The 23,522-nt window shown below is 38.0% G+C and overlaps 2 protein-coding genes across 4 annotated transcripts in view; one reads left to right on the top strand and one right to left on the bottom strand.

Moving 5' to 3' along the window:
• Window positions 1-21,702, bottom strand: part of LOC117315575 (collagen alpha-1(X) chain-like) — a 39,777-nt gene extending 18,075 nt beyond the window's left edge. The window contains exons 1-5 of one of the 2 annotated variants that reach the window (XM_033869820.1): window positions 21,455-21,702; window positions 19,247-19,369; window positions 4,585-4,636; window positions 2,359-2,394; window positions 438-752 (exon numbers count right to left, since the gene is read on the bottom strand). In XM_033869820.1, the coding sequence (XP_033725711.1) occupies window positions 438-752; window positions 2,359-2,394; window positions 4,585-4,636; window positions 19,247-19,282 (439 nt within the window). In that variant the 5' untranslated portion in view covers window positions 19,283-19,369; window positions 21,455-21,702. Of the gene's footprint in view, window positions 1-437; window positions 753-2,358; window positions 2,395-4,584; window positions 4,637-19,246; window positions 19,370-21,105; window positions 21,298-21,454 lie in introns of those variants that run through there. The other variant, XM_033869819.1, reaches the window with a different exon arrangement.
• Window positions 7,743-14,743, top strand: LOC117315577 (cell wall integrity and stress response component 3-like). 2 transcript variants are annotated; one of them, XM_033869821.1, is made up of 2 exons: window positions 7,743-8,123; window positions 14,101-14,743. In XM_033869821.1, exons 1-2 carry the CDS (start codon window positions 7,994-7,996, stop codon window positions 14,478-14,480), a joined length of 510 nt encoding a protein of 169 aa, XP_033725712.1. In that variant the 5' UTR covers window positions 7,743-7,993; the 3' UTR covers window positions 14,481-14,743. The 2 variants fall into 2 exon arrangements, with proteins under 2 accessions (XP_033725712.1, XP_033725713.1); XM_033869822.1 differs by having other exon boundaries at window positions 7,851-8,123; window positions 14,170-14,743.
• Window positions 21,703-23,522: the final 1,820 nt, after the last annotated feature.

The following is a 23,522-nucleotide window of genomic DNA, read 5'->3' as shown; positions in this document are numbered from 1 at the left end:
AAGCAATCAGGGCATCGCACACCCCAATACGATGTATCATGTTTCTCAGATTGGTACAATAGTTCCCTGCCTTGAAGGTGAGAAAGGTGGATCTCAACAGGAGAGGGAGATTATATACAAACTTGAGGCGTGCCAAGTGTTGGCAGGTTAAGAAACTTATCCTATGGTTTAAGATTCCCCTTCTCCCTTCCAAGTTGGTGAATGATTATTTTCTCTTACACTGTTTGTCTTCTAAGGTTCCAGGTTTCTAATATTATCTTTGCATCAACATACGGGCATGTTGACATGACGTCATTAAATGTATTAACGTGACGTCGTGTAAAAAGCACGTGCAGTTTCTCTCAGTCGTAGGGTGAGGTCAAAAAATAAAATCGTGGATAAAACTTTCCGTGATAAGACATTTTTCCAGAATCTTGTGTGATGTATACGGCTATTACCTAAGTCTCCATCGGCGCCATTGGTACCATTTTGTCCTGGGATCCCTGTATCACCTTTTGATCCTCGTGCGGCCTTCTCTCCTTTTTCTCCTTTCATTCCGACTGGACCCATATCACCGTGTGTACCTGTTGCTCCTATTTCGCCCATATCTCCTTTTGGACCAGGGGTTCCTCTCGCGCCATTAATACCTGGAGTACCAGCAATTCCAGTCTCTCCAATTAGACCTGCTGTGCCAGGCTGACCTTTATCTCCTTGACCCCCCATTTGACCTTGGGGACCTACGTCACCAAGGTCTCCCCGAGATCCCGTGATTCCTAGAATGATTAACATCACATCCAAAAATGATTATTTACTATGACCCATATTGGCAATATCGATGTACAGAAATGTCTTTGGAAATCAAATTAAATTACATCGATGAATAATTCTCTCATTAATAAAATATACAAATTTTGTGACAACGAAATAAATTGATGACTTTGAATTTATTTCCTACTAGTTTTCCAATCAATTACAGAAATCTATCTGTCATCCATACTACATGAATAATAGAATTTGTCACTACATTTGGAGCGAGATGAAGAGAATCTTTCACCTCCTTGGGAGCGATATTAATAGAATCGTTCACCCCCTTGGGAGCGACATTAATAGAATCGTTCACCCCCTTGGGAGTGAGATTAATAGAATCTTTCACCCCCTTGGGAGCGAGATTAATAGAATTTGTCACCCCCTTTTGAGCGAGATTAATAGAATCTTTCACCCCCTTGGGAGCGATATTAATAGAATCGTTCACCTCCTTGGGAGCGATATTAATAGAATCGTTCACCTCCTTGGGAGCGAGATTAAGACAATCGTTCACCCCCTTGGGAGCGAGATTAAGACAATCGTTCACCCCCTTGGGAGCGAGATAATTTGAATCTTTAACCCCCCTGGGAGCGACATTAATAGAATCTTTCACCCCCTTGGGAGCGACATTAATAGAATCTTTCACCCCCTTGGGAGCGAGATTAATAGAATTTGTCACCCCCTTGGGAGCGAGATTAATAGAATCTTTCACCCCCTTGGGAGCGAGATTAAGAAATCTTTCACCCCTTGGGAGCGACATTAATAGAATTTGTCACCCCCTTGGGAGCGAGATTAATAGAATCTTTCACCCCCTTGGGAGCGAGATTAAGAAATCTTTCACCCCTTGGGAGCGAGATTAATAGAATTTGTCACCCCCTTGGGAGCGAGATTAATAGAATCTTTCACCCCCTTGGGAGCGAGATTAATAGAATCTTTCACCCCCTTGGGAGCGAGATAGGGGAATCTCAACCTGAGGGAAGATTCTTTCGTTACCAAAGACGAGGTTTCCCGAATGTATGACAGATTAAGAATCTTAAGAAGCTGAACCCCTGTCTTCTTCCCAAGGGGGTGAATGCTTACTTTTCTCTTACCCTCTTTACACTCTTATATATCTAAAATCGACGCTACAACAATGCCAGGCAATTTTGACGTGATATGGTTGAATTGCCGACGTGACGTCGTTGCATTGTTGCCCACAACGTCATACATCTGTTGAGATCGTGCAAAGAGCATGCGTTTCCTCAACCCTAAGGTGAGACAAGAAAATGTCACACGGGTATTTCCCCCAAACACTCAAACATCATCAGTTACAGATGAGAAGGCGGGGAAAGTGACATTTTGCGTATTCGAAGCTATTTCAAAATAACACTTAACTTGTTTTCATGTATGAAATTATTCAATTATGGAGACAGATAGAATTTGATATGTTTTTGAATTATTACGATGTTAATTAACATTAATACAAAAAGATCAACATAAATCCTATCGAAGTCATAAAACATTTATATCTAACAGTCCTGAATGTTCAAAAAATAGTAAAACAATTCGAATCATAATATTAAAAGATATAACTACCTGTGAATCCCTTAGGACCAGGAATTCCCTTCCGTCCTGTAAAAAAACCCCAATATAACCAGTCATGTCATGTTTCAGGTAAAAGGGCTGCATAAAAGAAAATAGCATATGAAACGAAGGACGTTATAAATGAAATGCAGTGTAAGACAAATACAAAGATGTACCGTATACCTCTTTCGTCACCAGCAATGGTGCTTGGGGACAAAATAGAATATAGAAGGGAAAGGCCTAGTGTTACCACTTATCAATCTTAGGATTTGTCAGAATATTCAAGATACCAATATTATATATATACAAATATATTTACATGGAGATCCATGAGAAAGTACAGGGATATTAGAACCAGGTGCTCCAGAAGTGTACCCGTCTTCTGTTTCGTCGACGATAACTATTACACGATAATAATTATAATCTATGGGATCATTGGTTTTTCCTATCGCATTTTATTATATATTGTCTGGTTGTGATAGAACTATGGTGAAAAATTTATTACGATAAAAGTTTCTTGTTTAAAACACTAAGTTTTTGTTTCCAAACTAAAGTCATTTGTATTTGATATATGCAATCGTCACTCTTGTCGGGCAAGTTACAACCCGTTAATTAAAAGGTAACGGAATTGCCTATATGTCTAGCGATATATAATGGATTAGCCCAAAACTGTTGAGTAAAAAGATGTTTTATATACATTAACTTAAATTAAGAGATTAAAACGTTTAAGACCATTGCATAATCGTTATATCTTGTTAGGGCAGTGCAAAAGACATAAAAAGATAGGCAGCTTTCAAAACAAAATCAGAGTTAGATATACCAAAAAAGCACCATACAGCTGTTTCGTCCTTCTAAAACTTGATAATGATGCTAAGGGTGATGACCAAAACGAGAAGTAGACGAGAAGTAGACGAGAAGTAGAGAGAAGTAGACGAGAACAAATGGCAAACTATGGATGACGAGGTCAAACGACAAATGATTCAATAAATGTCATAATTTATTATACTGGATTTTAAAAGGATGATAAGTACTTGCAGTGGCGTAGGAAGCGGGGGGGCAGGGGGGGCAATTGCCCCCCCACTTTTTTCAGTGGGGGGGCAAACATATCTTTTTGCCCCCCCACTTTTTGACATCCAAAATCTAAACAAAAGGGATAAAACGCGAATTTATATATTCATTTCGATAAATATCTGTATATTTCCGAACCGATAATGTTTTCTTGAAGGCAACGATAAAAACTTTATCTTGTACATCCGGAACATTCCGACTTTTATACTAGTATATCAATCCTCAGACCTGTGCAACAGCCTGGTAAGTCAATATTTATATCTTTATAAGAAATTTTGCTCAACTTCATCACATAGATTCAATAAGTTGATGATAATTTGTGAAGTTAATTGAGTTCATAATGAGAAAAAAGACAGAAACACAACATGAAGAAGAATGCGCGGTTTTAACGTGAATAGAGTGATACTTATTACCGACAGGTACGAGGAAATACAAAAAAAAAATCGGCTCGCGCCTACGGCGCTCGCTTTATCACTAAATTACTGACCCCCCTTTCGATTGCAGATCTACAGGGGGGCTTCGCCACCCTGGGACCCGCTGGGCGGCCCCCAGACCTCTCGCAAAAAGGAAAAAAAAACGGCTAGCGCCTACGGCGCTCGCATGATCACTTAATTACTGGACCCCCCTTTCGAAAACTACTGGATCCGCGCCTGATCCCGAATTATTGGAAATGTACTATATTCATTTTCCGCGGAGGGCTTAGACCCCCTTGACCCCATATCAGGGCGCTGCACTGGACCCGCTGGGCGGCCCCTCGGACCCCGCAAAAAAAAAAAATCGGCTCGCGCCTAGGGCGCTCGCATTATTACTAAATTACTGGACCCCCCCGCCCTGGGCGGGCCTGGTGATTCATGTTTTGCTATATTTAATATATATTTTCTGATTTGCGTAAATAACTTATTTTGTACTACATAAATTATCAAAACTATCATGGGATGTTGAAATGATAATTATTGGCTAATTTTGCGGAGATGGCATACGATTTGTTTAGTGTGTAAAATTTAAGGTTAAACAAAATTTTGCCCCCCCCACTTTTTGACGACTTCCTACGCCACTGACTTGTGAACAATATTGTGAACTGTATTACTTCCCAGATGAATTACAACATCAGTACTAGGTTACGCTAATTCAAAATGTGTTAATAAATTACTATTGGTAATATTCTCTCACCTGTTTCACATACGGTACTGTTATTCTGACAATGTGTTTCCAATACTACCTCCTGTCAAAATATCAAAAAAGCAATACATTCGTTAATTAATATAAACAATAATTTGGATTAATTCGGTTTTGTATTGGTTTGCGTCCTCTGGTTATTTAAGCGTGAGAGATGCTTTCGTGTATGTGTAATTGGGGGGGGGGGGGGGGGGGGGGGGCTTGCAATATGCTCGTGTTTTCTCCTGATAATAAATAGCGCGGTATTAATGTCGACTTTGTAGTGCTATCTCACTTAAGCATACTAATGAAGACCCCTATCAGCACACCCCACCCTGTCACATTATACTGACAACGGGCAAACCTGTCGTCCACCTCCCAAAATACCGAGCGTCAGGCAGGAGTAACAACTACCGTTGTTATAGGCTCTGGTATGTCTCGGCCAGGGGACATAACCCAAAGCCTTCCTCACAGGGACCAACATTTAACACTCAATCACGAGATAAGAAAAAGTCATGAATTGCCATTATAGGGAACAACCAACCAATTGAAAAAAATAGACTTTTGAAACATCCCCTTTAAGTTGAGCCAGGGATAAAATGTCTGGTAGTCACTGATTGGCCAGTTTATTTTGAAGTTACAAAATAGATATGTAGCCTAATAGGTAACTATCCAAAGGAAATGTTGAGATGAATTTCGTAAGTCCGATTGAATTTTTTTCAAAAGTTCAGGTCATAATAATTAACAGGTAAACATTTCAGTATTTTAAAGAATTTTTACTGCATAATTCAAACATTTTCAAAATGGCTACCATTGAAAACGTTAGATCTGAAGGTCCCAACTGTTTTTGGATTAAGTGTTATATGAGACCCTAACCTTTAGTTATAAACCATAATTGCCGTATTGAAATCAAGAATTTTAATGACATACTCCTAAACGTTAACACTTAAGTCTATGGAAAAACAATTGGTTGGTTGGTCTCTTATAAACATATGTAGACTTATATCAAAAGATGTAAACGGGACCATGTGACTCTGTATAAGCACTAACATAAGTCTCTTGAACCTTGGAATAGGATATAAGTAAACGCGATGTTAAGCGGGGGCTACTGTTTAAGAAAAGGACAAATTTGATGGATATTTTGGAAAGCATATGGACTTGATTAACCTTACCGGTGAATGGAATATATCACTGCTAATGAGAAGAGACATTAACCCACTATAGCAAAGTTGTGTAGTCTATTGACAATGGTAGCAACAATGTATTTGATTAAATGGGTATTGGGCAGAACGGGAACTTTTTATATAAAGAAATAAGTCCGAAATCCTGTATAGATTAGAACTGTTGTTAAAAGGATTTATCACACTTTTAGTATTATTATTGTAAATTTGAGTCCTGTGAAGAGGATATTGGTCGTGTAATGAAAACTGAACTTAAATTAGTAACTAATGAATTATCATGATCATTATAAGATGGTTTTATTTTAAAGGGAACATTTTGGACTTATTAAGTTAGGTGTTGTACGGGATCACGGATTCATTGGTAATAACAAAGCAAGAAGGTACATAGAAATAAAGTCTACCCTCGTTGCCTAGCAGTCAGGTCGAGATAATGAAGTTTGATTGAATAAATCTAATAATGTAAACAATAAGTAATCAAAAACCAATTATGTAAACAATAAATAAACTAATAACATTAGAAATAAAAACGAGATGTGCATATACATGAATATTTAAATAATCATAAAATGTACCAACATTGAGATTGGTCTTAATTGTTTGTTGAAATGTTAGAATAATCCTACATTTGTATAAAGCGCAAAAAGCAAAACGACACAGGCAAGACGTCTTCATGACCATCCTGATCAATTTCACGTGTACCGTATCAGTTAAAATGGAGCAATATACTAGTAGTCAAGTCAATGAAATTGACATGAAATCGTTTTCATGTGAAATTGACCTCATTTTCTGGTCATTTTCAGGTTAATTTCAGGTCATATTTGCCACAAGACATTTTGCCTGTATATGAAAGTCGTACATCTTTTTCGTTCGTAGTTCCCCCACCGATAGGAGGGGCGTCTTAAGTTGTTTGTAATGTCCAGTCGTCCGTCCATTCTCCCTAACATTATCATGTCCGGGCTAACTTCAGCGTACCAAGTAACAAACGTAAGTCAAGCCGACATCACTTGTCACTGAAACTACATACTTGGGGTAAGAGTTCACCTTATTGTGAATTTGTCATATTAAAATGTAATAAGTCTTCTAAGTATTTGTGGTCGTGAAGATGTAGTAGTTGTAGTTGTAAAGTTGAATAATGACGAAGACGTATATTGATGGTTCCACTTTTTATTGATGCAGGTAGGTATAGGTTGGGTGCGTTCGCAGACGACTAGGAGCGACGTGTGCGTGCAAAGCACGGCCGAAGGACTGACATGTCCGTGCAAAGCACGGCCGAAGGACTGACGTGTCCGTGCAAAGCACGAGAAGGAATGACATTGGTATGAATCGAAGGCTACTCTTTTATAATAATAATAATGTGCATCGGCCGGACAGATAAATTTCCCCCCGACTTAATATGGTTATGGGGTTAGTGACCTGAAGTCTACATGTACATACCACATTAATTAAAACTATACGAAGATAATTGAATACAACCAGTATCACATGAACATGGTATAGATAAGATCCAAGTTGTTTAGAGAACCGAGGTCTATCTAATTACTGGCAATCTAGCTAACGTTAATGTGTACATGTAGATATGATGATTTACAGGTTCTATGTATAATTATACAAACTGCTACTGAACATATTACAGTACAATATATGCATTCTTGACATATAATTTTACATCACAGGAAAGAGTTCGCCAAAGAAAGTGAAATATCTTGGTGTGTATAAGACGAAATTAAATTATAAGAATTAACATAAATCATTTTTTCTGTTATACAGTCATAACATAAAAAACTGGAGTGTACTCTCTTCATAAACCGCTTCGCGGTTTATTTAGAGTACACTCCAGTTTTTTCTGTTATGACTGTATAACAGAAAACAATATTTGATGTTAATCCTTAAATGTCATGAATACGTGACACTATTTTGTTGAACAGACGACATCAATCACAGTTTACTTATCTTCAAATAATTATATCTGATGCTCATTTCAGTGAGCGACACTTTAAAGGTCAATACACAGCGTGCATGGCGGCCATACGGGTTGCCTGTTGGCTATTAACGGACGAACGTTAGATTTAATAGGAAAACCTTTTCACCCTTTAAATACACTGAGAAAGCTTTCAATAAGTAACCAATGATTCTATATGAACTTCGAACACGTATTCATAGCCTTAGAAACTCTTGTCGTAACAGAAGGACAGTTTTCGCTCCAGTAACGTATTCAACTTAAATATAGCTGTAACCGAACGTAAATGATGGCCTGTTTTGAGGCTGTTTTCTTAGTTATCATACTCGGGACTGCTCATAGTGACCGTTTATTGGATTCCGAAGGAAGCAAAATCGCCAAGATTGTATCAGATGATTTGAAATTGGGTGAATTTGGTAAGTATTCTTTTTTTTGTTTATTTTGGCTTTGGTCAAACGTAAATACAAAACAATATAGTGTCTACAAATACTGGAGTAATTGACTGGCACTGATAAAGTTTAATCATACTGGAATGTCATACTGGGTTACACATAGTTGGAACATTATATCGGCAACGGGCTATATAGCTATCAACGCTTTGTTTTTAAAGATAATTGTCTGGAAATTTAGTCTCCATACCCAAAATTGGTATACCAAGGTTACACAGAAATTCAAAACTTTTGTGGAAAGCAGCTTGGCTTCAGGGAATGTGGATTTGACATTTCCAGGAGGATTTATAAAGGATTTGCCTATGCTTCTACATGAATGATGAAATAAAAAAAGTTTTAAATGCATGCTCTTAACAAAAACTATAACTGTGCAATTATGTTATTAAATGGCGACCTTAGCATCCATGGTAGAATTTTGGAATAGTTTGAAAAATAACAACACTTGATAAATATTATCTCGTTCCTGGCGAGTTACCACTCAATCTCACATGTGGCACTGGAGAAGTTGTTGAAATATTATTTTCAAAATTACATTCATTGTTGTCATATTTCCGTTTCGAGACGACAGAAATTCAAAGGATTTTGTCAGAAAATATCTCGGGTACAGCTTGATTTTACTGATGAAACTGGAGAAGTTGAAAATGTGCTTTCCAATATGGCGCCCATCTTTGATTTTAAAACAACCCGTGCAGTACATTTTTTTAAGAATATGTGTTGCACAGTAAAACAATATTTGTGCACTAACCGTGGTTGAAATATGCCCAAAAAAAACAACTCTTCATTGCCTTCCTTCCCCTACCAATGTTAAGCTCAAAGCTTTCAGCTAAATTAGAGGAGTAGCTTTATCTGTTTTTATTTAATGTGACAGCTATCTAGGATTTTGGACGGAAGCTAACTATTAAAAACAACACTTGTTCAGAATAATTTCATAATCATACAAGATAATTTTGAAATAAATTCACCCGTTTGACCTAGAGACCAAGTTTGAAGTATGAAGCATTATTAGGAAAAGGAGGCCAGTCGCTCCGGAAGAGCGAGCGTCTTCTGTTTCATCGACAACATCTGCCATGCAGGGCTTCATGCAGCAGTGTTCAACAAAGTATTATCAAAGGACTTTCTAAAAACAGACAAGTGACTCTCGTTTTAAGATGACTATACATATTTTGGGAAGACAAAACTAGGGCAATTCTCAGAAATTATTTGAAAAAAATGCGACGTGTATTCAAATATTTCAATCTCAGCCAAATTATGACCAACAATTTGACGCGAGAGTCTTACAAAATAAATGTTTCTGATATGCGGCATTTTTCTATCCAACTCGAATCCTGGGTCAATTTTTGACTTCAGAAAAAAAATGCATCTCTATGAATAATATTTCATTTGAAGAAATAAACTGAAGACCAATATTTGTAGCATTTAGCGTGAGGTCACATAACAGTTTTACGTCCAATGTATATTTTTTATCAAATTTGGGAATGGGGCGACTGGTTCGACCGTTTTCAGCATACTGTGGTCGGGTGGGGTGTCCTGCAGTATGCCTCAGCGAGATAGCACTATAACTTCGGAATGAGTTCCACGCTATGACAAGTTGACAGACATATATATACCGGAGTAAAGCGCATCACACGCATGCATCTCGCACAAAGGGAGATAAATCAGTTCAATGCAAGATCACTACGCTGAATTACTGACGGGTGTTATTGGATTACTGACGTTCGCACATAGAACTGACATACTTTGAGGAATGTAAAAATGTCTTTTCCCCTATTCACCGAAAATTGCATTTTTAATATTAAAGAGAATTGGGGAACTTTTACGATGACGAATAGAACATATTCAAAAGAAAATTTACGTTATAAAGGTATCGAATTTGTGTATCGTGGCGGACGACATACGAGGATCACAAGCAATAGAAGATCAGAAGAAACGGCTATATCAATCAAAAGGTAAGTTAAATCGGTAATAATAATATAAATCAATGTGTCTATTTAATGAGATATGCATATTGTCAATGACAGCTGCTGAACATAATATCTAATAGTTTGATATGTACTTATTACTGAAAAGATTATTTATACTTGGAAATTCATTTTCGATGTCGGCATTATGTGTAATATTGTCAATGTACTAGCCTATTAATTAGTAAATAGAGATTTTTACTTTGCTATGAAGTCATTTTTTTCAATCTTGTGAAAGATACCACATGTGCTTGCTTGGGATTGCTGTTTTAGCTCCGACGGTCAAAGTCAATGTCACTCTTGCTAAAAATAGATTTGTCTTTCACTGCGTTTACTCAAATTCCTTTGGGCCAATCGAACTAAATTTCATGCAGGGTTTCCTTACCACAAATAATTGTATGTGTTTTTTTTTTTTTTAGTAGTCCAAATGTCAAAGATGAAGATTACTGTTACTATAAATAGACACAAACACGTCCGTGGACTTCTTGTTAACATACTGTTAATCACTTATGTTTCGCGAGTACTTAATTATGTTAGATTCAAAATGGACGTCACTTATTTTTGTCATTCTTATACAAATATTCGCGAGGGATTTGATTTTTTTTTTGACTCTCCTCGCGAATTAACGCGCAAATAAATCCTACGCGAATTATAAGTGATTTACACTATTCATACGTCTATCACAATCGAGGTATTGAGTGAAGCATATCCGATGAGTTCCGATTAGTTATCACCAACGAAAACATACGTTATTCTACTCCAACACAAAAAGCGGAATGTGAAAATGAAACGACATATGGTTTTTTTGAAAACGAAAATGATAACCATATTTTGTTTTGGGTCGTCACAATGTACATCACGAGTGTTATTTTATAAAGACTACGATAGTAGACAGAGGTAAATATGGTGCATGAAGCGTGGACTTTGAATAGAGTTTCATTTTGGTCAGCATATCAATATTTATCTGTCCTTTGTCTATCGAATATACATATCGAATTGCAATGCCACTTCATCCAGATTTGTTTTGTTTTGTTTATATTGTTTAACGTTCTATTAACAGCTATGGTCATTTAAGGACAGCCTCCCGTGCGTGCAACATGCATGCGTGTGGTTAGACCTATGTTTACATGGCGAGTGACGTCAATAAAGCAAGAGTCGCTTACTCTTCCGAATAGCCTGGTCTCATTCTCCTGACACATTTTTCCATGGCGTCCACATGCAAATCTGTTGATGTTTTCGTCCTTTTAACCGTTTTATCCATTTTGAGTTAGTTTATGGTATTCGTTTTAATGTGGGTTTTCTTTTGAGCGAATAGTTGGTAGAGTGGGTGTTAGTACATATTGCTATGCTATGTTATGAGTTTCGTGATATTAATCAACTTAATCAATACCCATGACCCTGGATGTTGCGAGGACATTCAACTCGTTAAAAAAACTAATCAATTTTCACTAAAAGGCAAACTGTCAGGAAATCTGTTATTTAACATATTCACTCGTTTTAGGAAACATTGGCAGATATGGACATGTAAGCATCTCAGTAGTTATACCCCAAAATCCCTACAGCTATAGCAAATAGTAAAACACCGATTGTGTTTTTGTCACATAATTGGACGACACCTGTCAACAATGGGAGCAATCTAGGTTAAATTCAGGAAATGTAGCACCCCCATATCAAGAACCAGCCAAACTAATTTTCAGCGTTTAGCGTTCGAACAGTGACGTTGACAAACCTTGCAAACAGCTTGTTAACAACATACATATACCGGTAATGGGCAGTTTCATATCCAAATATATATTATGTTAACACTAAACTAATAACTTAACCCTTTCAGCGTCATTTTTATCCTGCAATTATTTTATTTGTATGTGATATTGTATACATGAACTGACTCTTTTATTTCAGAACAAAACAGACATATACAACCTGTGTGGTTTACAAGTTCTTCCACTTCCGGCGGAACTTAACGAGTAGCAAGTACAACAGTCTACTCTACGTAATGCGAACTTTCCTGAAGCGGTTGATATTGATCTCCCACCGTAATTAACATTTCAAGCCTTTCGGAGACTTAGACGCCGTCATCATCGCCACAGTTGATTCTTTATTACTACTAAGACTAAGAGGACCAAGTTGTCAAGACTCTTGATGCAAAATGAAATAAAAGACGGCGTTGAATTTCCGTAATCATTCATATGAAAAGCAAACAACTACAATTATCGAAATTTAAACATGTAATTTGTTTTTAGTATACGGCATTGTCACATATAGTTCGCACGTTTCTCAAAGATCACTGTTAACCGTTCGAATGTATGCACAAATTAACCTACATACCACTATTACCAGTTAAATGTAACTGCTAGCAACTTAATGCTGCCCTTTTCCAGTATTAGCGATATTCGGAACTCGAGATATATGAAAATCTAGTCGTTAGGGAAGACTAGATGTGCATATGATAAGCGCTTGCGATGAATGTTTGTGATGAATGCGTGTGGTCAGTGCTTGCGATGAATGTGTGATGAATGCATGTGGTCAGTGCTTGCAATGAATGTGTGATGAATGCGTATGATTTGTGCCAGTAATGGCTTTAGAGGTGTTACTTATTCCTATTCGCCTCCTTGTGATAACTAATCCCAGGGTAATGATGTGTTCTCAAAAGTCACCCATGACGATATTAGATAAGAAAGCCCCCTTCAAAAAGAAGGAAAATCCGTGTATCTTCTGTTGGCTCCGATTCTCTACACAAACTCACATTCTACACAGAGGTAACATTAATGTCATTTCAGCTTAGAGCCAAATTTCAAAGAAACCCCTCCATTTAGCTTTTAGCTCAGTTTGAACATTCAACATACCAATAAACAATAAAGGCATATCTACGCAATCCACAAAAGGAGCGATGATACAATCTCATAGAAATTAGTCTAATATTTGAGTGTGACTTCGTGATGGTGTCCTTCACTACTCAAGCCGAGTAGTTTAAATATATGATATTTTAATAAACAACACAAACACATTGATCATAAAACTAATATTTAGTTTTGTAAAAATTACATAGTTCATAAATATGGTAAAAGATATATCTGCCGTGCAACTAGAGTAGAAAATAAACTTTCCATCATTAAAAACTATATTTTGTCGCATAGTGATTTGGTCTACAGAGTTTAACTGCTACGTCTGGGAGAATTCGAACAAGCTTACATTTATAAGTGAAGAAGTTATGGGGGTAAGCACAAATGACTGTTATTTTCATGTTTATCGAAGTTGAGGAAGATAAACATGATAAACAGCCGTCACTCGTAACACCGTCCTCTATTTATCCTATGTTCTCTCCTTTGACCCCTCGAGAAAAACAGATCGCACGTTCTTGCAGCAAATAATATCACCCTTCGGGTTGGAGATTGCTCAATCGCACCCTCAAGGTAGGATTTTATTCTGTCAGTTACCAGTGGGTGTCACCATACCGTCTCCAGGTATGACATTTCAGTATGATTGTACTATAAATCCGTCTGTCAGCGTAGGCACCGTTATCAAATGACCTCATTGTGTAGGACATAAAACTAACATAATCAAACCTCAGGTGACCACAACAATCCTAACAAGGTATTCAAAGTCGGATTTCCCTCGAACATAATTTTTAAACAAATGTTTTCATAACATTTCGCTATTCCTATTGAAATGTTGAAGTTATTTATTTTATTACTCCCAATTTGCTCACTCTCATAGAATGTAGAAACAATTCTCCGGAAACACCGATGGTTTCAACCAAAATGCACCTTAACTGTATTGACTACTATAGCTGGAAACAACTGGTCCACGGTGAAAAATTACCGGTTTCATTCAAACAAGATCAATTTGAGCTATTTTCATTTTAGTGTACTATATGACAGATTGCGTAATGACTTTAAGCGGGCTGGTCAATTGTCCGCAGGAACTGACAAATAAGATTTTGAATTGTATATGACTGATATATGATATTTTCATATTTGTTCTAGAACTTGGGGAATCTGAACACCACATGGCACCCATCGCAAAATTCCTTATTTCTACTGATTCTACTACAGGAGTCGGAAACCCACGTGTCCCTCCTCCTCCTGGCGGCGGAAGCCAATCAACAAGCTCGACTACCTCCACTTCTACGACATCTACACCGTCGTCTACGTTTACTTCTACAACTCCGACCTCTACCTCATCGATCTCATCCTCACCCTCCTCTTGGACATCCACGTGGGTAACACCAAGCAGTTATCCAACAACTTACGACGACGACAAAGACGACGACAAGCCGGATTCCTCCTCGAACACAATGCTTCTTTTGCTCATCATGAAGAGTAACACAGTGGCCAGCAGCGAGAAAGACTACGGGAAGAAATAGGATGTGGTTCCTCCAGTAAAGTAGTGCTAAGTTGCCAGACAAGCGTTTTTAGAAAATCTACATTAACGACAAACAAATTTTCACATTTTATATAGCATTACACAAAAACTGAAAATTATAGGAAAATCCGTCTGAAAACAGGAAACAATCTATATAAATACATAGGATATGAAAATCCTCCGTGATTACTATTTCATACCAAAATCTGATATGTCTCGGGAAAATATAAATAAACACTAATAAACTGTTGATGATCCAACGTACTGGCTATTAACATTCCATTATGTTTTCCCTGCATTTCCAGAGTTGTTAAAACTGACCCGAAATATCCCCAAATATCCATAATATTTGGAACTGAGACGAAAATCTCCCGGAAGTCCAGATTAATTAAAACTGACACGGGAATCCCCGGTTTGTCCAGAATCGTAAAAAACTGGCACGAACATCCCTAGAATGTCCATAACAGACACAACAATACCTTCACAACATGAAAACAGTGATGATTGACACACAGATTTCCCAATAAGTTGACTCGAAAATTACCCGACAAAACCAGAACAATTACAAGCAAAGATTGCCCAAACAAGTTCAGATCAATAAGTAACATGACAATTCACCGAGAACAATAGAACAATATATAAAACTAAAATGCCCTGTAATGTTCAGATACGTAATAACTCATATGCACACATACCAAGGTCGGCTTTTATTGATACGAACGTTCACTTCACAATTCTATCTGCCCTGCAGGTAGGGCGTAAGAATTGTACCTACTGTCCCCATTGCATGATCGTAAGAGGCGACTAAATTTGAGATCTTATCTTTTCTCTTCTTTCTTCCTAATGTCTCCTTTGACAATGCCTCACTTTTGACTTTAGTTGAGCGTTCGCTCCTGTAAGGAAGGTTTTTGGTTCTGTCCCCTGGCCGAGTCTTTAAAAAAAATAGTAGTTTATACTCCTGGTTCGCCCGTTTTCAGTATAATGTGACCGGGTGGTGTGTCCTGCTGGGTGTCTTCGGCAGTATGCTTCAGTGAGATAGCACTATAATCGGCAAAAGTTCACGCATATTACCAGGGAACATAGCACCAACATACCGCAGCCTCCCAAAACATGCATACGTACTCACCACAAGCACGCATATCGCACGCACTGGAGGCCGTCCTTATAGGGAACAACCAATTGAAAAAAATAGATTTTTGAAACAGCCCCTGTGTATAGAAAGTTGGGCCAAGGATATAATGTTCGGAAGCCAGTGATTGGCCAGTATGTTATGAAGCGAGAAAATAGATATGTAGCCTGATAGGTTACTATCAATAAGAAATGTTGATATTAATTTCGTAAGTCCGATTGATTTTTTTCCCAAAAGTTCAGGTAATAACAATTAACAGGTAAACATTTAAGATTTTTGAGAATTTTTACTGCGAAATTCACCTATTTTCAAAATGGCTACCCTGGAGAAAATTTGAGCTGAAGGACCCAACATTTTTTTTATTAGGTGTTATATCAGACTCAAACTTTTGTTATAAGCCATAAATGTCTTATTGAATTCAAGAATTTGAATGAAATACTCCAAAACGTTAACACTAAAGTCTATGGAAAAACAATTGGTTGGTTGGTCTCTTAAATGACCGTAGCTTTTAATAGGACGTTTAACCAATAAAACCAAACCATCCGACAATTCTGAATGGCGAATCCCCGTCGTGTTTGCGTGTAGAATTTACAAGACTTAAGTTCGAATGTTATACTTTGCACTTCTCTAAGCCCTTTTTTCATACCAGACTGATTATACATAAAACAGCTTATCAAAACAGGAATGGGATATCTTACCAAGGTCTTCCCTGTCACCTTTAGATAGAACACATAAAACAGTTCAATGCCAATGTTGATTTATATGCGTAAAAACAAGCCAAACACTTCATTGACAATTGCGAAAGGATTTACCATACAGAACTTCATATCTACGTCATTATAGATTCTTCGACTTCAGCCAGTTACCTCGATATTAGGTATCATACATGAGCATGTGTATTCATAATTTCCAAATCGTTCCTTATTTTAGATAAAAACAAGCCTGTTTCGCTACCTCTGGTGTTTGCATTTCCAAGGTGATTAGATGTTTACTAATTTTGTACCACATTTTCCGACCTTCCGTGAGAGATTTGTGCAGATTTGTCCACACCATTACCCGATTCCGTGGCAGGTGTTCACAATATCCCCCGACTTCCGTGGCAGGTGTTCACAATATCCCCCGACTTCCGTGACAGGTGTTCACAATATCCCCCGACTTCCGTGGCAGGTGTTCACAATATCCCCCGACTTCCGTGACAGGTGTTCACAATATCCCCCGACTTCCGTGACAGGTGTTCACAATATCCCCCGACTTCCGTGACAGGTGTTCACAATATCCTCTGACTTCCGTGACAGGTGTTCACAATATCCTCCGACTTCCGTGACAGGTGTTCACAATATCCCCCGACTTCCGTGACAGGTGTTCACAATATCCCTCGACTTCCGTGACAGATGTTCATGGAGAAAATACTAACGCAAAGTTTCAAATAGATGTAGGTTGATGAGGACGAGGGGAATGTTTTAAGGTCATCTTTATTATATATCTGATTACTGTGTCCTTGTGCAAGATGAATTCAAACGTGTTGAGCACTCATTGATGTGCCTAGTAGTTTCATCATCAACAGACTTCTCGATTGAGTTAGAATTACAGCTTTCTGGCGCTGCCTTGTCCGGTCAGAGCGCCGTAATATCAGCTTAAAAATCCGAAGTGCATGGTTCGTCGCTCCGAATTCGTAACGGTGTGTTTTCTCAGAAAGCTGAGAAACGGTCCGGTGAAAACTGTCGTGGAAGTTAGCGGACGCTTTTACCTGAGTGCTCTAGATTGCACGTGACGAGCCTCCGGTATGTTGTTCAATGAGTCACAAGGTACTCCAATTAGACCACGCCTTAAAATTGTGTTTACGAGGCGATAAAACAAACAAAACCTTGATATCAATAGGATTCATTACACATGAAAACTATTCAATGACATCCAGATACTAAGACCTGGGTACGTATGCATAAAATCATCCCCGTGGTCATTATTATTTTACTTTCCCAGCACATTTTGCCAAATCAGCGTACCTCTCAAGCAATGCATATCAGCCTGGTGGGGCTTCTGACGTCACGATACCACACATTTTGACTGGAAATAGACTATGACACGCATATGCACGTGCAGAGTATTTATTTTATAATAGTTTAAATTATCTGAATAGCATATCTTCATGGCCAAATATATTATGACAAAATAATATTGTTACAGCGTAGCCCAGTGTTCCTTCCGCTCTTTGCAATACAAGAATGTTTTAATTATTATTGATAAGAATTTATTCATGTAGCATATAACAGTCCATACATACTGTCTCTCGCTTTCTAAGTGTATAACCATAAGGATAGCTGGATTAACTGGAATAATAAGATCACCGACATTAACTTATCTAATAAATAAGCGAGATCACTGGTTTTTCAACATAATCAAGGTATTGTAAAGATATATGACACAAACGAACACCAAGGACATGTTTGTTAATGCGGTCGAACCTGTTAATTGGCCTCTTTTTAAATATTAGGTTTCAGGCATTTATCTTTACGTAGATGTTAATACAGGCACTGGAAGCCTTTATCAAACTCGCGTGAAAACAACATAATATCACCATGTCCGTCCATTTTTCATCAAGCTTATAATGTGTCGCTTGTCAGATAGGATGTTGTGGACTTAAACACGACGTTTGTCTGACGATTAGTTACCCTATATGCATATACAGGTTTTTGTTTTGCTCACTACAGGGTAACACACTATAAATCGAATACGGTCGACGTTATTTCACCAAACTCCAACCTTCCATGAAAATACACATTACAGCCATGTAATTAAAAGTAATACTTACACACACAAAATAATTAAAATGAAGGCGAATATGACCAAAAATAGATTTAGGGGGTGATCGTTTAGACGATACAATGAGAATGATATCAGGTGTTCCAGACCGGTGTTCATCGGAGACACCCCTCATGTAAACAGTAGCCTAATTCTGATCATGTTAAATCCTCAGACTACAAGCATCACGAAGATAAGATCTAACTCGATAACTCACAGGACAATAGAATATTTCTGTGAAAGTAAGTTAAGATTTAAAGTTTGATATTCTCATTACCACATTGTACTCACAGTCCTCGGATGTTTACTCCGCGGATTATAGGGATGGGAATCACTCTATCTTACATGGGGTAGAGAAGACAGCTGGCACGCGCTAGGCACTACACACAATACAACAACGTCATCATTTTATGTAGCTTAACCACGTCGGAAATTGATTATGTCATCAATGTGGCCCACACATTGTCATAGCACATTGATAATGAAAAAGTTTATAAGCTTACCTTTTTTATAACTTACCTTTTTTATAACTTAAGTGTGTCAGAAAAACAATCAAAAATGACTTTGCACAGTTGGCAACAATAAATCAACCTTCATGAAAGAGTTACCCAGCACTTGGCAATCTCGTGCTGGCCAGCTTAACTCTTATACTCGGGTTAGGATGTCCCTGTCCACGGAACCGACCCATGGAAGATTCTACTAATGACGCGTTTGATGATGTGGTGATTAACAAAGCTAAACTTGATCAAATACAGAATAAGTATATATGTAGGTCAGAATGCGTGGATTAAAAACATGCTGAATTGTATGTCACGATTATAAAATACTTTTAAGCTTACCTGCAGGTGAAGCAGTTCCTCTAACATGCCATGCATAGAGAGTTGTCTTTTGTGTCTCGGTTGAAACAGTGCTGCGTACTGTGGACGGCTACTGAAGAAATCCTCAAATACTTGCTTCACGTCCTGACGAAGAAAACAACAGTATTTCGTAATATGACTAGGTAGGTAATAAGACAAAAATATCACACAGACGTGATGTCATTCATTGTTGTAGGCATATGACATCCGGAAGAAGTCATCGGCATCACCTGTAGCAGGTATCTTATTGGACCGCTAAAGATAAGGTTTAGAGCACAAGTATGCTGGACAAAGGAAAACATGTCAACAACAGAGTAACCTGTAAACAATGCCAAAATAAATATTTGTGAAATGTAATAGAATTTATATATCAACATCCTTAAATATATCCGGTATATATTTCCAGTCATTTCCAAACATTATAATTATTCCTTTAACGGAAGGTTTGAGAGGCGAAACACTCCTTTTACGGGAAACAAACAAATGTATAGCACTAATTGTAATTCTCTTTGAATTGGTAATTAGTTATACAGTCGCGTTTTCTTTTTTACACTTATATTTTTATGGTTTCTTCCTTTTCATTCCGTCAAATATAATAAAAAATATATCGTGGTCGCTGTCAATACCTCAAACACATTCGTTGAATATAATTTATTTCAATACTGGATGTGTGGTGTACTAGGAAGACATCTTCACTGTTTTACAACATTATTTCTACTCTCCTATTGTTCTCACACTTGTGATGCACGCATGCACATGTCAAACAATCTACAGGACACTGCCCTGCAGGTAGGGCGTAAGAATTGTACCTGCTGCCCCCATTGCATGATCGTAAAAGGCGACTAAACTTGAGATCTTATCTTTTCTCTTCTTTCTTAACAACTTTCTTCTTCCTAATGTCTCCCTTGACAATGCCTCACTTTTGGCCGTTAGTTGAGCGTTCGCCGCTGTGAGGAAGGCTTTGGGTTCTGTCCCCTGGCCGAGACATACCAGAGTCTTTAAAATGGTAGTTGCTGCTCCTGCTTAGCGCTCAGCAAATTAGGAATGGGACGACTGGTTCGCCCGTTGTCAGTATAATGTGACCGGGTGGGGTGTGCTGCTGGGTGTCTTCGGCAGTATGCTTCAGTGAGGTAACACTCTAAATCGGCAAAAGTTCCGGCCTATCACAAGGAGACTTAACACAAACATACCACAGCCTCCCAAAACACACATACGCACTCATCACACGCATACATTTCGCACGCACGGGAGGCCGTCCTTAAATGACCTTAGATGTTAATAGGACGTTAAACAAAATAAACCAAACCAAAATCTACAGGACACAACTGCTCCAGTGAGGTAGCACTATAAAGCCGGCATGACCATGACAACGAGATAAAACAAACATACTGAAGCCTGTCAAAATACACACACGTACACAACACGCTTTCATCTCCGTACGGGGACGGACGTTCATAAATGAGCATAACTGCTGATAGGACGTTAAACAATATAAAAACAACCCAAATTAATTATCAGTGTTTATTGGCCTGCAAAAACTCTCTGTGGGCTCTGCAAGTAATTTCGTTTTGTTCTGCTGTAAATTTGTCTTCCGTAGAATTTCTATACATATCAATTTTATTTCACGGAAAGTATAGTGATTACCCAGATTTATACCACCCCAAGCTGTCTCGTCATCTTGTGGGACATATTGACAATAATATGTGGTATGTGCATTCGTGCTGTATATTCTGTAGAATGTCTTTGCTGTGCTGTAGAATGTTTTGACATGTAGAATACCCATTCGTTTATATCCTGCTCTTTAAAATTCCATATATTTATTGATTTTGATTAACACCTACCTCAACAATCTGTTCATCTTTCGTTTCACATTTATCCTGCAGAAGGATCATTCGTGCCGTTTCATATTCGTACTGATCGTGGAGATGATTACTACGGTACATCAGTAGTAACGACACGATCACAAACAATACGGCATGGCAGAGCAGAAAAGTCGAAACCGCATAACCCTTCATTGTCGTTACGTATGAAATATCATACAGACAGTTGAAGCAGATAATGTACTGTGTCTGATCGGTTGATAAGAGGAAGTGTTAGTTGACCTTTAAATTTGATAAGAAACCTAACGCTTATAACCTCTATACGAAATACATGCATTGGATATATTTGGTTATATATATCTATAAATACCTATCAACAGCTTTGATCACGTGAAGACGGCCCTCTCTGTGCATTTTTATCGTTCTATCAACAGTCGTGGTCATTTATGGATGGTCCTTCCAATGTATTGCCTATTGTCCTATCCATAGCTACGGTTATTTTAGGACGGCCTTCCTGGAGTATTTCTATCGTTGTGTCAACAGTCTTAGTCATTTACGGACGGCCCTTCCATTGTATTGCCTATTGTCCTATCCATAGCTACGGTTATTTTAGGACGGCCTTCCTGGAGTATTTCTATCGTTGTGTCAACAGTCTTAGTCATTTACGGACGGCCCTTCCATTGTATTGCCTATTGTCCTATCCATAGCTACGGTTGTTTAAGGACGGCCTATCCTCCGTAAGTTTTATCGTCCTGTCAACAGCTGGGGTTATCTTGGGACGGCCTCCCCTGCGAGATGCATGCAGTGTTTAGAGGTGTTATAAAGGCACATAGGGAGGAGACAGAATAGAAAGGGAAAAGACAATACGTATTCCAAGAATCGCAGCAGAGCAGCAAATCATTTCGGTCTTTCCGTGTTTACGACAAACTAAAATATTGTTTTTTATAGGGTGGACAAGCTATCCGTTCCCTTCTTCCTCGTTTGTGTACAGAATATATATTCTTTCCAAGTCCTGGACGGGGATGAGTGTACCAACTTTTGTCTATTACAGATTTATTAGTATAGCTGACATTCAAGATCACGTAAAGTGTCTCGTATATGAGGAACCTTTTTATATTAAGTTTAGAAGAACTCTAACAATGAAAGAAAATCATGAATGCACTTGAGTCGCCATCGTAATGTCTCATGTAGAATATCCTTTATTGCGGGGAAATTTGGGAGACAAATTGTCCACCTCTCCCTTTGGTACCGTTCTAATCTTCGTAATATCTTTGACTGCTATATTCTCCAATCCAATCGCCCTCATATCCTTATGTCTGTCGAAAAAGTCAAAACACGTAAAACTATATACAATGAAAAAGAGCACAAAATCACTGGGAGACTAGCAATAATAGTCGACACACACACACACATGTTATAAATCCGGGTATGGGAATGATATTTTACATCAAAATGCAGATATCTATATATACACGTTTGTTTATTTTCATACAGTGTAATGAGTCACCGGCATCAATAAACAGGTTCGCCCATAATAGTGCATCCTGCCTTTGCCATAAACATACATTGTACTCATGATAATATATTTTAAAAATCTCAAATAAAAATTGCAATAGCTGAACTACACCGAGACTTTCTACCACCCGATACAATCGGGAACCGTCGGCACTTTCCGTAAACGAGAAAATACTCGTTTTCGGAAAGTGCCGACGGTTCCCGATTGCCACCCGATACTCGCACGTCACACGGTCAACCTCTCCGATTTAGGAGAACAAAATGTTAGCGATATCATTGGAGCGACTAAAGTTATATTAAATGTAACCGTGTGATGATAAACCTGTTAAGAGTTTTACCATGCTATGTAAAATAGTCTACAACACTTGAAATCTTAACTTAGGAATTGTAGATCTCTCTCTCTCCAGTAATATTGATGATATGTTACACGCCCATCAATCCCTACTGTGGTGCAAACAGATGTGACTTGATTAACTTTAGTTTCTACCACAATACCCCGTGTTATTCAACTCTCAGACCATCAGTTAATCATTACAGCTGTTGATTAACAATCTGTTTATACCACACGTGGTATAAACTCTGTACGCGTTTTGATTGGCTAACACGGTGAACTTTGACCCAAGCTGCAATTGTTATTGACGTCATCAATAATTTAATGACGTCACATCAACGGGTCCCGGACGTCACCGTTACACTTTAATTGCATACGCGAAACTATACTTGGCCACGTTTCCCTTTAATTTCAGCCGATATTATTGTGGTAGAAACAGGTCACACGACTCGAAATTGTTGGATATGAAATTTATTTCACACTCGTAAGTTATTTTTTTAAAGTTGCAAAAAACACTCGCTAAAGCTCGTGTCTTTTGTAACTTTAAAAAAATAACTTACTCGTGTGAAATAAATTCCATATCCAACAATCA

This window comes from Pecten maximus, chromosome 17 (assembly GCF_902652985.1).
Source record: "Pecten maximus chromosome 17, xPecMax1.1, whole genome shotgun sequence".
In the NCBI taxonomy this organism is placed as follows: domain Eukaryota; kingdom Metazoa; phylum Mollusca; class Bivalvia; order Pectinida; family Pectinidae; genus Pecten; species Pecten maximus.
The sequence above is the reverse complement of the archived record's forward strand: the minus strand, read 5'-3'. Positions and strand labels throughout refer to the sequence as shown.

Bases quoted from the DNA above. Each gene is read 5' to 3' on its own strand.
- LOC117315577 (XM_033869821.1), top strand. From the start codon at position 7,994: ATGATGGCCTGTTTTGAGGCTGTTTTCTTAGTTATCATACTCGGGACT. The intron at 8,124-14,100 runs GTAAGTATTCTT...TATTTGTTCTAG, and splicing joins TTTGAAATTGGGTGAATTTG to AACTTGGGGAATCTGAACAC.